A 15,453-nucleotide genomic window follows, 5' to 3' on the forward strand; every position below is an offset into this window, starting at 1 on the left:
TCATGCAGAAATCGCACTTTTTTTTCTGCCTGTCATCATCAGATGTTCTGATATAGGGGGATGCAGGATGAAGCTGGTGGCATCAATTGCTAGAAGGAGTCTGCCATCTGCTGATCTGAACAGCACTCCAGTCCAGCTCTTACCTGATCTGATAGGAGCAGGATGGAGCACTAGACAAAGTAAGAAAGATATATCTGAACAGAAGCAGCATTAACAGACTTGCTGTGGTGAAGGAATTTTTTTAAGTAGAAAGAGGAAGTCTCAGGTCTATAATCTCAGGTCTAGGTCTAAATTGGACAAACAGAAACAAAGAGACAACTAAAATAAACAAAAGAGTAGACAGGAAGGAAACAGGCAGAAGATAAAAAGAAGCAAGGGAAGAGCCTGAAATGTCTTTTCTGCTTTGCTGCACCCGATCAGACACCGTAGTTAAGGTGTCAGTTGTCCTTCCCCTTCCAAGGGACAACAGCCCTAGGTGGTAAACTTCTTCCCTACGAGCCTCCACCTTCGTCACGGCCACCCACACACCCAGGAATGGAAAAAGGCCTGGAAACAGAAGAACTCCAAACAAAAATCATCAGGCTGCCATCTTTTTCCTTTAGTGCTTATTGCTTTCAAGATGCATGTAAAACACTGTCAGTTGGCAGGACATAGTGAAAAGTCACAGCTTCTGTTAAACTGTCTGCATTTACTGTTCCCAGCCCCAGCTAATATTTCCTATTTCATCAATAGGTCACATCCTACCAGTCATTCTGAGCTGTGAGTGCTCATCAATCCAAAATGCTCTGTTAGCTCTTCACACATATAAAACATCACCATAACACAAATAAGCATCAAAAGTCAAAGGGAAACAGGACATGATGCAGAGCTGTAAAGTCACAGCAAGGCAAAGTTTCCCCAAAACAGAGGAAGAACAACTAAGAAAGAAAAAGGTAGTCCACAGATTAGGGAAGTATAACTTCACCCACTGAACCAGCACACTGGGGAAGTGAAATTAGAAGTGGATGAAATGCTGAAAGACTTGGATTATTTTTCAAAGACCAGGGGGGAGAAAAAAAAAAACCAGAATGGAAAAGAACTTCAAGTATTAGCAGGATAAGTAGCCACAGATTCTCTGGTGAAGGGGTGTCATGGAGGAAGAAAGAGAAGATAAAATAACATCCTTAATTATTGTTTTTATTATTAAATTCCTGTGTTACAATTGTTTCAAAACAATGTTACACAAAAGGCAGCTGAAACTCTCCCACTTGTCCTCAGTTCTTTCCTGACATTACCTTAATATGAGCAGGGTTATAAAACAAAGTAGAAACTCCCCTCCAATGACAGCTCATATCATCCTGTGGTTGTGGCTTTGTTGTGCCCAGGAAGTCTAAGCGAACAAATAAAAAAGACAGAGAAACATCAATTTAAGGTAGTTATCTTTCATGATTTATAGACTCACAGATACAACTAAAGAAATCATCTCCTTGGGTATGCTTTGGTAATTATACACCTTGTAATTTTTACTTGTCCATCAGCTGAGCATGGCTGATTTCTTGAAAGTATAATATCCTTGGAGACTGTACAATCCAAGGGGAAACAAAAAACAGGAGAATGGTAGTGACTTGTTTAGGATAGTCCCCATGCAAGAGAGCAAGATGATGACAAATCCAAGAGAATTCTCTGAACAGATGGCCAGTGATGGTAGATTTCATCCACATGGACAGCCTGTACCATATACCTAGAAGAAATGCATCACACATCATAACCAGGGAAAAAAATAGAAAGAAAAAACCCATGCATACAGCTTTGATAGTGCCCAAGGCTGCAGCTGACCACAGAAATCAAAGTTTCTGAGCTACCACAATCTCGAAAAATGGAGGTATTTTCTTTGGCTTTCAGCATATAAGGCTATTTTACTATGATATAAAAAAGAACTAAAAAGAGTACAGCTTGATTGAGGTTTTCTTTGATGCTATGGCTTTAAAGTACAAGTGCAAAACAAGACATTGTCGGAAAGAGCCACCTATCTAGCACCAGCTCTTGAAGCCTTTAGTAAGACCTTGAGAGTATTAGGGATGATACAGCTGTTAGTGACAAACAACTTGTGAATTGGTTAACTCCATCAGCAAACCGCACCAATGCAGATATCCATTTACATTTGTTTACCACATCCACACAGGTGCTGCGAGGAGCTGGTGGACATGAGGTGGGCTGGGTTATCCTTACCAACAGCAGCAGAATAAAGGCATTCTGTGTGTGCCGGGTCTTGTCTGTGAGTACAGACAGCTGGGGTTTGGCCCTTTGTTTGTCCTGCAGTCAAGAGCAAAGGAGATTATTATAGTGCTAAACGCTATCCAAATTTTAGCAGAGAAATAAAGACAATGTTGAGTGAAGTTAGCAGGACTGGTGCACTGAGTAGAAATGCTTAAGTAGGGATCATGGGGCTGGTTTAATATGTTTAGATGCCTCATACCATATAACTCCTAACTTACTATAGGCATATTGAAGGTCCAGGTGAATGCCATGGCTCAAGGACATCTAAGGAGATTACAGTCAGCTTAACAGTGGTTCTCAATGAGGAAAAACCTGTATGTGGGCCAGGAAAGACATTCAGCCCATTTACTTCATGCAGCAGTTTCAGTTAACTCATATCTGTGGGTAAAATGCCTCCTTGAACGTGGGGGTAACCAAGTACCAGCAATTAATCAACTACAGTATTTCCTTATGCCCTGTACTCTGAGGACAATGGGCATTCAAGAAAAAGTCCATTTGATACAGCTGTGTAGCTGGGTTCTGGGACTAATTCTTCCCATGACTGTATGCAGTGAATTCAGTTTTCTTTCAGATCTTCTAGAAAGAAAAAAGGAAGACGGGACTGCCCAGAGCAATCAAAAGAGGGAGTTTAGGGGTGCGAGTTCCAGGAATCATTCCTTGCCTGGGAACAGGGAATGATTTCGGGAAAGACTGCAATGCTGTTTGCACACTGATTTCCATTATGAAAGTGCATGGGGCTCACACTTGCTGTGCAGCAGTTGCCATTTCCAATGATAAGCCAATTAGTCCAAAAGAGTGAATAAAAAGATATTATCACCTTTAATATCTGGTATTGCTACTGCCACAGCTTTTCCAAAATACTCTCCTGTGGGCATTAAAGTCATGTTTTCATTCATCCACCAGTAAAAATGCAGCCTTAACCCATCTGCCTGCTCCTCTGTGTATATATCTGGGTAATTTACTAAATGCTTCTGGGTGTTGATTTACGTCACTGTATCTCTACATGAGCATGCCTCTGTGAGTGTGCTGTTGGTTGTCTGTGAGCGTTCATTGTTCGTGTTTTGTGTGTGTATGTCTGTGTGTCTGAATGTGGTTTTGTTTAAAATTATTCTCTAGAAAAACCGAGGAGTCAGGCATTTCATGAGGTTGTTAGTTAAAACCAAGGAAAGGGAGGAGGAGACAGTGAGGGATAATTTACAGAGAAAAGGGGGTAGATTTGGCTACAGTTAATCATCTGCCTCAGTGTTCACCAGAGAAGATGGGGGAGTTCATTCCAGACATTAAAATGTCTCAGGGGAGGATCATATAGATCATGCTGGAAGAGAGATGGAAACAGTAAATTATCTAAAGGCTGACAAAGCAATGGAGATAGATGTCATCTGATGCCAAAGCGAGGATTAAAAACAGGGAGACAGAACCTTCCCAAGGTATGCCCAGGATTCCTCTGGAAACTGTAAGCAGAGAAACTGTAGGTAAAGACATGGAAAACTGTTTCTAACCCCTATCAGTGAGGTAGATCTCTGGGATACTGGATTTATTTTGAACCCATAACCTGTTTGCAGATGTGATTCCAGCTCAGAGGGAAAGGTATTCTTCTGAGTCAGAATGCTGAAAAAAAACCCCAAACATCAAAATTTTACATGCAAAATTTCCCAACATGCCAGCATCCCTTGAAAAATAAGCCTTAATAATGGCCCAGGAACACTTTCATAACACAAGTCTTCTCAAACCAACAGCAAAAGGTTTCGGACAGATTTTCCAGCTCCGGTGCCCAGATCGCTTTGCACACACAGCTTGTTTTCCTGCACTTGAACAATCGTGGCCTGACTCACCGCCCCTTCGCTGCCCTATTCCAGCTGCAGCGTAAACAACTGAACCTGGTGACACCTCACCCGGGCAAACCTGGGGAAGCAACAGTGGCCCTGTGTGCAAGACAGCGACATTTTGCATTGCTAACGTGAGAAAGGTAATTCCTATTTTGGAATTCCTAAGACCACACATACAGTCACTGGACGTGTCTTAACATACCAGAGTCCGAACTTTTGGCATTGGTCACCAGGTGTTCAAAGGACAGCAAATCTGCTCACACCAAGCTTGTATTGGCCTTTGTTAAGCCAGACACTGTGAAAACAAAGATGTTTGTACAGGGAAGTGCTGGGTATGTTACCTACGTCCTCCATGACATTTTGGCTGCGATCCAGGAATGTTCCTGAGAAATACCTGGGACGTTTTTTACATATCCTCTGTTTGCAGAGGGACTCCTACACAGCACAACTCTTCCTGATGGTGCTATTAGACACGAATAACATCGGTGCTGATTGCTGCATGGACTTGCTAGAAAATATAAAACAAACTGAGGAATCCCCACGTATGATCCTTCAAATTAAAATGACCCAGTGAAAAATATTTTCTGCAACAAAATAGTATCTTCCTTCTTACAGAGAAAAGCGTGACTCGGATTTTGAGACAGCCGGACACTTACAAACTAGCTTCCCTATAGAAATTCCCACTAAATTCATAAGCCTTTGATGATCCTGTTAGCGCTTGTTCTTTTCAGGAAGTTTTCCCCATGTTCCCAGATATATTTCCCCTAATTAACATCGTCCATAACGCCATTGCTTTCCACAGCCCGCTGTCAGCAGCCCCTACATTTTTCCCCAACCACTGCCTGTCTGGTGTGCTGGCGGTGACCCCTCTGCAGGGAGACCAGTGCCCCAGCCACGGGGCCCATCTCCCCCCAAAACCCACCCGGCCGTCCCCCAGCACTTTGCTTCGTGCCGTTTGAGGCGATGTGTCAGCCAGGGCTATTGTTTTGAGCAGGAAGCAAGTTTGGCGGCCTCTGTAATTTAGACTGTGGGCAATAAGCAGGGGTGTGGTGTTGCAGAGCAAACAAGGCAGGATTAGCAGCTCTTTTCGCTTCTGGACAAGGAATCGGTACGGAGGTGGCCCACAGGATCCTGTCCCATATTGGCTACGGCTTCTCCTCGTGACCACGGCCAGGAGTGAAAAAACAGAGCGTCCTCCAGGTTTTCAACTGGAGAGTGAAGATAAAAGTCCAGGCCCCGTGTTCTGACAGACCTTTACGAGCTAAACATCTTGAAATGAGATTACAAGAGAAAATTAAGAACAGTATTCTCCTTTCAATAGGTCTTTAAAAACAATAACCAGGCTTTACTGTAAATTCATTTATTTACCCTCAGCATGCCAATTCCCAAGCTGATATCTCCTCTGTGTACCAGGGATATATATAGATCTAAATGTGGCAAGAAGACAGAAACATTTTATTTTGCGTAAGGAGAGCAATGTGGGGAATTCTTTTTTCCAGGAAGAACTCAGATGAGAGAGCTTGTTAAAGAAATACTATGAGGTAAATAAAATCCAAATTATATTTAGCTCATAGGAAGTGACAAATACTAGTCTGGTTGACTCTTGCCTTGCTGGAAGTCACTCAGAAACCACTGTCGAACAGAGCACAAATCCAGAGAAAATAGAAGTGTGCGTATTCAGGATGGGCCCTGCGTTTGCTAAAGTGAGCAACATTTTGCAGTTTATTGCCAGCATTTTTTAAAACTAGTTGTGAATGCAAGGAAAGGTACCTAAAGTCAAACCCTGTCCTGCATTCTCCTGTAATCACCTGAACCGCCTGGTTTCTATCTCCAGAACACTCCAAAAGCCCCTCACACTACACAAAGGACTGTTAGTGTCAAACACAAGACCCATGTCCCTTGTCCCGCTGGATCAGCACCTCGGTGGCACCACACAGGTCCTTCTGTACCATACCATGGCCAAGTGTGGACATCGTTCCCCACCGCAGCACCTTTGGAGAGGGCTGGTTGGGTGGAACATGGGCAAACAGAGGAAACTCAGAGGTGAGTTTCCTTGCAAAAACCCAGCCCTACAATAAAATTGGCCTAGATGTCAGTGTGGCGACGTGTATTAGCGAGGAGCAAACTCAAAGCAAGGATGAGGCAGCCATCAGCAACCAGACCTCTGGATCCAGACATCTAATCCATAAGATTGCACGGGCAGGGCTGAGCTTTGTGGGGATGCCCTGGATCCATCCTGTGATCAAACACGCTTTAATTCGCTCACAAGTCAGATGTGCCTCCTCTCGCCAAGTGCTCCCTGTGCTCTTCACAGCTCCCTTCTGGGTCATCCCTCCCATGAGGATCATCATTCTTTCCTGGCACGGCAGCTAATCCACCCAGCCCGACTGCAGAGATTGCTGCCTGTTTGGGAGGGTGCAACCACGTGGGGGGAGGGCTTTTTTTAACCTATTCTTGCCTTGTTCCTTGTAAGGAAGCCACAAAATCTGTCTCGCCGAGGCAACCGTTAAAATTGCATCCTTTGTTCAGCAGTAGAGCAGAAAGGACATCTAACCAGAGCGACTGGAATGTAACTAGAGTTACTAAAATTTGCAAGCACTTGCAGTCATTTATGTGCACTCTATCAAATGAACATGTAATTATCAAATGATTCTCCCACCTCTTCTCGGTTGTTGGGTTGATGAAGTGAAAGCAAAGGATTATACTGCTCAGCTGAGATAAAAAAGCCTGCAGAAAGCAGCCTGCTTTACATCGGACTTTGCTAACAGTGCTGTCTGCAGTCAGAGTTCCTTCTCCAAGCACTTGAGCTCTGTAAAGCACCTGGGGGGACACCACCTTTGTCTAGAGATAGATTTCGGGTGAGATTTTGGAAGAAAGGTTTGCATACAAGTAGCATGCCATCACCACTGGAATGCTGGTCTTCTCCTAGACACACACACAGATTTTGTGACCCTCTGTTCTTTTACAAAAGAAAATTGACCTGCAAAACCCCAGCACTTCATATCTCAAAGTGGTGGGGCAACACAACCTGCATAACAATAATGAGTCATTGGGAAACAGAAGGATCAAGCTCCAGGGATCTCCTCCTCAGCACAGACCTGCAAATACACTGGAACAATTTGCATTCCACAGCTTGTCTTGCAGAATCCACAGATAAAAATCAGGCTTGGCGTGGCTAGGATAACAGAGCAATATTTAGCAGCAGAACAATGAACCAGCTGGGAAAGCAGGTACTTACCCAAATTCAAGTGGGCAAGTCACTTTGGGCAAGATGGTTACTTAGGGATTGTCTGCACAGGGAGGCTGGTACAAAGTAAACTCAGTTTGAATGCACGGTATGTAAATCCACCCCAAACAAAGGTGGTGTAAACAGTCCAGTTGTTCTCAGAGTCCTGGGTGAGGACTGAGGATTGCCCATGATTCAGCACGAGGCTTTCTTGGCAGTCCCCAGCAGCGGTAGCTGCCGCAGCCGCTCCTACCCCTGCCCACGGCCTTGGCTTGAGCTGCGACTGGAGATGTTGCCTGTTCCCTCACCCCTTGCAGAATTTACTGCGTCCACAACAGGAACTGGAGAAGCAAACCTGCCTTGGCTCTTCGAGCCCTCCAGCCTTTCTTTGCTGGCATGATTACACGAAGTGGCGTGAGAGCCATACCAAATTTGGGATGAAAAAGTAAGACAAAAGTAGCCCGCACAGAACTCCCAGTGTCAGCCACCAGGCTGTGACCTGGCACAAATGAAGTGTAGATTTGGGTCCTATTATTTAGGGCTCAGGCTATAAATCACAACCAACCACTCTCTTATTTCCAAAAGTCACTGTTGTGGGTGACACTGCAGTGTCCTTTTCCAGCATGGCAACACAAACAGTGATGAGCTTGGCGGAAGCAAAGAGAGGGACTGTTCCAGGGAGTGCTCACTGATGGGGATTTGTAGGTACAACTTTGCTGAGCCCTTCTAATGGAGAAAAAAAAAATTAAAGAAAGGAAGACAAGACTAGAATAGGGCCCAGCAGGAGTGACAGAAAGAGCAGACCCCAGCCAGACACACACAAAGCAAAAGGCTCAGATCAGACTTCCCTGTCCCTGCACTCATCAGACACATGACGTGGTGTGCTAATACTGAAAGAACACCAGAGGAAGTGGGATTTGGCACCGTGTGCAGGCAGCGGGAGCCGGGTGCGCTCAGTCCATAGTACATGACCAAGGCCATGTGTGTTTGCAACACTGTGGCGTCCCCAGGAACCTCTGGCCCTGGTTGTGGCGGCTCTGGCATCCAGATTGGGGCTCAGCCAGCACCACCTGCCAACACCAGAGAGAAAGGACCTGGGGCTATCCCACTCTGTCCACTCAGGCAGCTCTCCGTCCCCTGTTTTGGGAACAAGGCCATCTCCACCTGTGACAGCGGCCACATGTGGAGTTCTTCCCACTGAGCGGCTGCTGTGGGTCTCCCTTTGGCCTGGGTGAGGGCAGCTCCTTTCTGGACAGGGCCACAATGATGCCGATGTGGTAGAACAACCCCACTGCCATGTGGGAAGGCTGGATGCTGCAGCAGGAGGGCTTGCAGAGTGTAAGCCTGAGCCCAGGAAGTTCAGGGAGCCACCAGCACTCCTAAATACTGTACCCATTGGGCACACTCCAGGTTTGACGCGTGTCCCAGGGGACCCCTGGTAGGACATGGCACTCAGCCCCAGGACACCCATCAACAAAAATGGCATTCAGGCCTATCTCACATGTTGAGAGTAAGTTTACATACAATTTGCGTAATGCTTTGGGTGAGAAGTCTCAGAGGAGGTTACGGTGTAGCTTGTCACCAAATGGCCTTGTGAAAGCAAGTTGAAACATTTGAATCTACCGAAGAGGCTTGTTTAAATTTCTAAGGGAAGAGACTTGGCCTTCTGGCCTTCCTCTCCCCATCGGAAGCACAGGAGTACACACCTGAGCCTTGTCTCCCTGCAGAACATTGCACGATGTTTCTGCTGAGCAATAGGAGGGGATTAAGATGACTGGAAAAGCAAAGAGAGTGAGCAGGGAAGGCTGAAGATGCTGGAGTAGTTTCATCTTGTTCATAGTTCCTCCTTCCAGCAGCATCGCTGTGCACTGAAGCATTGAAGGCAAGATCTCTTTGCATCTTGCTGGGCCCCTATGGCTAAAGGAGGCACCCGTCTGCCATTACCACTATGGGAGAGCTTCAGAGCAGGAGTATTGCAAAAAATTACGCTTATTTCACTGAGGAAGTCAGCTATCAGCAGGCTGTTCTGTGTGCCAGAATCTTTAAAGTCCTTCCAACTGTGATCGTATGTATATAAGCAGCCTTTCCTCCCTTCTCCTAGTCTACACCCCATCGTTGTGGCCCTGCTCCCCAAATAACGTCTGGAGTTACTGCAAGTGCTCAAAGAGCCCCTTTCAAGGAGGGGTGAGAGTCTCTCGGTCATCTTGAATTAGCACTGCAGACCAGTCAGTTCTGTTTTCTCCAGTCTAGAAGCAGGGAACAAGCCAGGAGCATCTCCCCCAAGGTATGTGCTGACTTTGAAGTCAAGAGATCAGAGGATGATCTTGAACGACTTTCTGGCACCTTCCAAGATCTGCATGTCTGTGTCCTGCCAGTCACACAGATGGTGCCAAGAAGGGCAAGGACCAGAACTGAGGCCACCACGGACCGATTCTCCATCCTCCTTGCTGGACCATTTTTCTTCAACTCTGCTGAGCTTCTCATAATGGTTCACCAGCATTGTTGTTTCTAAATGATAACCAACAGGTGGGTTACTTCCAGTTGGCCAAAGCAACAATTAATGGAGGGAAGCAGGTAAAATTTTACATGCTTTTCTGGCTCCAAACAGAACAACTACTTTTGGGACATTTTTTTGGCATGGAGAAAAATTAAACTACCATCATTTCATGTTTCTATGAGCTTTTTGTTTATGGGGAAAAGTAAATGGTTAAGGTTTGAGGCCCACAGTATAAATGGATCACATTTATGAGATTAGGATTTAATATTTTTAGGTAATATTTGCGGATTGGGTGACACTCATGATTTACTAGGGCTGCAGTGCAGAAACACTAAATCTGTTCTATGCTTTGGACAAATCACTTAATCATTCTGATTCATGGCACCCAGCACTAATGAGAAGAGTCTCTTGCGCTAAACTTATCACACACGCAAACTTTGTTTTGCAAATCAGGACTGTGCCAGGAAAGTGCAAATACCAAAAGATTATAGGCAACGGTAGCGGGTGTAGCAATAAGGATGATCTTGATAATTACGTACCTTCAAGAGAGAGAAGAAACTTGCTTTGACTTGCAAATGGAATAAACCAGTCATAGCTGTGATAGGAGTCACCCGGGCTGGCAGGAACTAGTTTTTTTTTCAGGACTCTAATAAACTGGTACAGTGGTGGAAGAATCTGTGAGAAGCTCTGCTGAGAACATATTCCCTCGGTCCTCCAAATTTTCAGATTTCCCAATCTGTTCTGCTTTTGATCATGTGTCATTCTGGGTCCAAGCAACACTTCCCTGCCCAGCAGTGTGCCGTGTTCATAGGGGCCTGGCAAGGACAGAACAAAGATTTGGCAAATACAAAACCTAAGCATAGCTCTAAATATCTGATAGATTTTGGCCTTACTTTGCAGTCTTACTGCCGCTTGTAACTCAGGGTCAACCACAAGAGGGACGCCAACATCGCATGTTGGAAACTGGGTGTTGATTCAGCCCAAGAAACATTATGGAAGATTCCTGCCTGCCTTCCAGATTTCTCTGAAACTGGTACAGGGGTATAAGGGGCGTGTGGCTGTGATGATAGCTTTTCCTCTATTAAACTATGTTACCCTGATCTAGATAAGTGCCTTTTCCAAATGGTTACATGCAACCATAAGGAAGGAGAGGAGATTTCTCTTTTTACTAAACCACTAAACCGAGGCACTTCCACAGAAGTGAACACCCCAGAGAAATCCTGTAGGAAGATGTTCTCTCACCACACTGCCAAGTGGAAACAGGGAACTTCTAGTTCAAATTCACTTCTATAGATAGGAAAACATTTGGAATAACATTATAGCTTCCTCTTCAAACTCAAGAATAAAGTAGGCAACAGCTGCGCTACCACTAAATTATTCTCTGCATCTATTTAGGCAAGAAAAGGTTCATCTTTAGGACCTTTATAACAATGCATTGGTACAAAGAAGAGCAAATCCAAGGAGCATCTGTCATCTCAATGCGTGTTCTGAAGGTGGTGCCATTTTAATTACATCAGCTCCAAGGAACAGGTTAGGTTAAGGAAAAAAAGAGCCCAGAAAGCTGTAGTGGGCAGTTAATAGCAGGTAGCAGGAAACTGCTAGATTTTGGGTTACATCAATCACCAGACTAATATCTGGAGGATATAAAATGCTGTTGAGCATGGAGAGCAAAGCTGGGAAACACTGTGAACACTGAACTGATTAGTGGTGCACTTGGTTCTGATGCTGACACTACATCTCTGAATGGAGACAAATTGAATGTGTCTGTGCTTAAAGCTGCTCTTCCAACTTAGGAACATATTATGATGGCATAAGGTTATTCCTGTACCAAGTAGTGAGCCCAGCACATTTCTCTGAGCAGGGACTGTTTTACCTCAGCCACTGCCCCACACCTGAAGGGTTTGTTTCAGAATGTTCTTCCTCAGCCCTTTCCTCGTCTCATTTCTTAATGTGGGTTACACAGTCATTCAGCTGCAAATCAGTTTTGTTTTCATTTTAGCTTGCACAACCTTCTTGTTCTCTTTAAACAACTACAAGGTAACGGAGGGGGGGATATTTTCCAGCTTTCACTGAAATATTCGGAATATGATGGAAGATTCCAAGGAGCGGTTATAAAAATGAGGAGACTAGATTACTGTACATCAAAGGGAGCCAGCATTTGCTAACTCCTTCATTTTTATGTGTGTGTGATTCACAAACTGCTTTATGAAAATAGAAAAATGACTGAGGATTTGCTCAGGTCCTTACAAAAAATAAACTAATAGTAACAACCTAATTCCCATGAAGACGGGCTGGTCTCCAAAGCATCTGCCAAGACCAGACAATGTGGTGCTTGCAGTTTTCCTTTGCTCTTCAAAGCAGGTAGAGCCAGGAATGTTCCTGTGCCTCATGCAAGCTCTAAGATGTGGTTTGTGACTTTCAGATGAGAGAATCTCACATTTCTCCCTGAATATTTCACACTACGACAGCAAGGAGAACAGCACAGATGCAGCTGAGACAAGGAAGAGATGAACCGAAGTGCCAAAAATGGATTCTTCACCATTATTACGTAGTATGGGGAACTGAGAGGGCAATTAAAACCAACATGAAAGGAGATTTAATTGCAAATCAGCGAAACTTGCTGAAGCGCAGATAGCAAGAAGCAAAGAATCACCCCACCTGATGTCCAGGCCCTTCCGAGAGGAGAGCATTGCCGTCGGCTCCCCGGGCAGCCGATGGCACAGATAAGCCCTTCCCAGGGAGAGATCGGATCTCGGAGCCAGCAGTCCCGGGTGCCTCCCTCTCCCCAGCGCCCGTGACTCACTGCAGACACCAGCATATCAGGGAGCACAAATCTGGGACAATCCCACTCAGCCACTCCCTTCCCCGTCCCTGCGAGGTCACCGCATCCAGTGATGAAAGAAAAACCGAGCTGAGCTGTAAGCGGGCACTGATGTCAGGCCTAACCCGCTGCCCAGCCGTCCCATCGCACACAGACTGCAGCCAGTGCCACGGTGCAATTTCAGTGTGTGGGCTACGGCTTTTAAACCTGAAACTGCAAAAAAGAGCACGAGGAGGAGTATTAAGGACACAACCATCCTTAGAGAATGGGCCACTGGGGAAGGGCAGGGGGAGCCCAGAGAGGGGGCAGGTCTGGCAGCTGATGGGAGGATGGGGAGGCTGGTTTTGGGGAGGTGGGCAGCAGCGCTGCTCCATGTGGGAAGGGTACAAGGCACTGTGGGAACACCCTTAGCCTGTCTCTTCTGTCAGGCAGCTTTTCGCATTTCAAAGCGTTTCTTTTCTTTGTGACTCCTACCGCTGACTAAAACAGGCAAGCGAGTATTGACGGGATCAGCAAAACCCTGTCCTGCAAGCAAATCGTAACGTGTCTCATTGAAAGGCTTTTCTAGTCCAGGGGCAGGATTAGGGAATGGGAGAGGAGCACAGGCCACGCAAAATGTCAGGGCCCTGCTGCTGGGGAGGTGAACACTGTGCTTGTGTCCCAGGTCATGGGAGGGAGCCCAGAAGAGCCCAGCAGCCGCTCTCTGGGCTGGCAGAGATCAAACAGGGACCACGACAAGCGAGGGGATGTATCCAGCCCCTTTATGAGCAAAGCACCCAAGCCAAAATGCAGCCCAAGATCGCGGGCAGCTGATGCGCCGCTTGTTCCAGAAGCAGCGGGGTAGAGAACTGTGAAGGTAATCTGCTTTTTCTCTTCTGAAAAAATCAAAAGCTTCTGGACAGGCTTGTAGTATATCTAAAAAAGCCAAACAGGCTTGTTTCAAAGCACTTTTTCCAAAGGTCTTTCCTGAACGTCCATCACATGCAATGGAAAAACACTCCACGCCTGGTATTTAATATTTTTCACCTGTGACCTGGGATTGATGTCTATTTAACTCCCTATTTTAATCGAACAACATGCCTCAGCAAGAAAAGAAACCTTTCAGACTTTGGAAATGAGTTGGACAAAACTAAAGTCACGCTCAACACTTCCCCTTCCCTGGAGAGATAGGAGTGCTGCTTGCCCTTTCCTGACGATAAGCATATCCTGGTGGTTAAAAATACATTTTGCTCTTACCGTAAATTCTCCATTAGCCAAGTCCTTCAGCCCAGCCCACGGTGTTGGGTTCACGGTTCCTCAGAGGCCACACGTGACAGAGCTTGGCCTGTGCGTGTCCAAACACACTGGAGAAAAAGCAAAAATAATAGGTCTGATCCTGCTGCTGTTGGCTTCACCTGGAGCAGCAAAATCTGTTGAGCAGCAACAACATTCATGTCAATGACTTGCACCTTTCCCAGGACCTTGGGAACTCTGCATTAATTTTTGACTTTGACTTCACAGCAGCTTCCAGACAATAAATAAAGGGTTGTACTCCAAACAGTAATTTATTCTTCAGTTAATTTTCCTGTTTCCAGTGATCATTGTGCCAAAGGGCTGACTTAGCAACATGGAGCTTAGCGAGAAGCGGGGCTTGCTGCTCAGTTTGAGATTCTGGAGGCCAGGAGCCAGTTACCTGCTCTGCAAAGCTTCTCGTCCTTCCCACACCACCTTATTTCTCTTCTTCACCTGGAAAACTCAGCCTGGTCAAATCCTGCTCTGAGGCCTGGGCTCTGCAAAGGACACAGATGCCACCTCTTACCAAGGAGACAATGGCCCTGGGAAGAGCCCGGCTCAGCAAAGCTGGGGCTTATACATCCCCGACACCTCCACAGCAAATCTGACCTTTGCCAGCTGCGTCACCTCTCCCGGCACATTCCGGCCAGGAAAAGCTGGTGGGACACTTCTCCCAGGCTGGGGTAGAAGTGTGCAGACAATTGTGACTCCCTGTGGCACCACGAGACAAGTCCTGTGGCCTAAACTCAGCGTGCAGCCACCTTGGCAAGTACCTTGCAATGAAGGAGACACAGGAAGGCCTTGTCCCAGGTGTTGAGAGCCTCGGCTGAAAATCCTGTTGGAAGAACCATTTCTGGATTTCTCCTGCAATATTTTAGAAAAAAAAAATGAGGAGGTAAAAAGAGGAAGAAATGGAAACTTGAAGTTACCGCTCTTCCGTGCACAAAAGGGAAAGGATACCAGGCAGCAGGCCTCTTCCCTTTCTGTTAGGATTCCAGGCTGTGGAATAAAGATAAATCCAAGTTCTCCCTCCTGTCTTTGTTTCCCAGACTCAGTAAGACAGGAGATATGGCAGAGCCCATCTACGCAGCCATAACCATGGGAACACCAGCAACAAGGGTAAATCAACACGAGATTCCCTATCGTCAGCCCGTGTTTACACTGGAGGCCTCCGGCTCTCTGCACCAAACTGGCTGTGCTTTGCTTGGTGTGGCTTTTGAACTAAGAAAAGGCTTTTATTGAGCAAATATCCACCTTTTTGTCCTAATACCCACCGTCTCTTTTAGAATACATGCTTGCAGCACCCCGTTTTGCAGTCTGCTTTGAGGCAGTAGCTCTGCCATCCCCCTTTGCTCCCCTTGCCCGAGCTACCCCAGAACTCAGCTCTGCCTCAACTCCTACCTCACTTTTGGCCTTGCCTGCTTGGCCTTTTATTCAAGAAAAGGCAGACAGAGCTCTGGAAGAAATAATATTATTTTCCTGAAGATCAAAAGGTGTTGGACTACTGCAGCGGCTGAATTACTGCTGTCATCGCGCTCCCACGATGGAATCCCTC

General features: G+C 46.0%; 1 protein-coding gene across 4 annotated transcripts; it reads right to left on the reverse strand.

Annotated features, from left to right (window-relative positions):
• Positions 1 to 1,155: 1,155 nt before the first annotated feature.
• LOC135575309 (uncharacterized) lies at positions 1,156 to 14,635 on the reverse strand. Of its 4 annotated transcripts, none has more exons than XR_010465809.1 (4): positions 14,299 to 14,635; positions 13,863 to 13,969; positions 10,345 to 10,620; positions 1,156 to 1,369 (listed from the first exon to the last, which is right to left on the reverse strand). XR_010465809.1 is itself a non-coding variant. In XM_065028351.1 (4 exons), the coding sequence occupies exons 1-4, from the start codon at positions 12,621 to 12,623 to the stop codon at positions 1,503 to 1,505; spliced, it is 738 nt and encodes a 245-aa protein (XP_064884423.1). In that variant the 5' UTR covers positions 12,624 to 12,772; the 3' UTR covers positions 1,156 to 1,502. The 4 variants fall into 4 exon arrangements, 2 of the variants coding, with proteins under 2 accessions (XP_064884423.1, XP_064884424.1); XM_065028351.1 differs by lacking the exons at positions 13,863 to 13,969; positions 14,299 to 14,635 and adding exons at positions 2,209 to 2,292; positions 12,464 to 12,772 and having other exon boundaries at positions 1,156 to 1,720; XM_065028352.1 differs by lacking the exons at positions 13,863 to 13,969; positions 14,299 to 14,635 and adding exons at positions 2,209 to 2,292; positions 12,464 to 12,767.
• Positions 14,636 to 15,453: the final 818 nt, after the last annotated feature.

This window comes from Columba livia, chromosome 13 (genome assembly GCF_036013475.1).
Source record: "Columba livia isolate bColLiv1 breed racing homer chromosome 13, bColLiv1.pat.W.v2, whole genome shotgun sequence".
NCBI classification, from domain to species: domain Eukaryota; kingdom Metazoa; phylum Chordata; class Aves; order Columbiformes; family Columbidae; genus Columba; species Columba livia.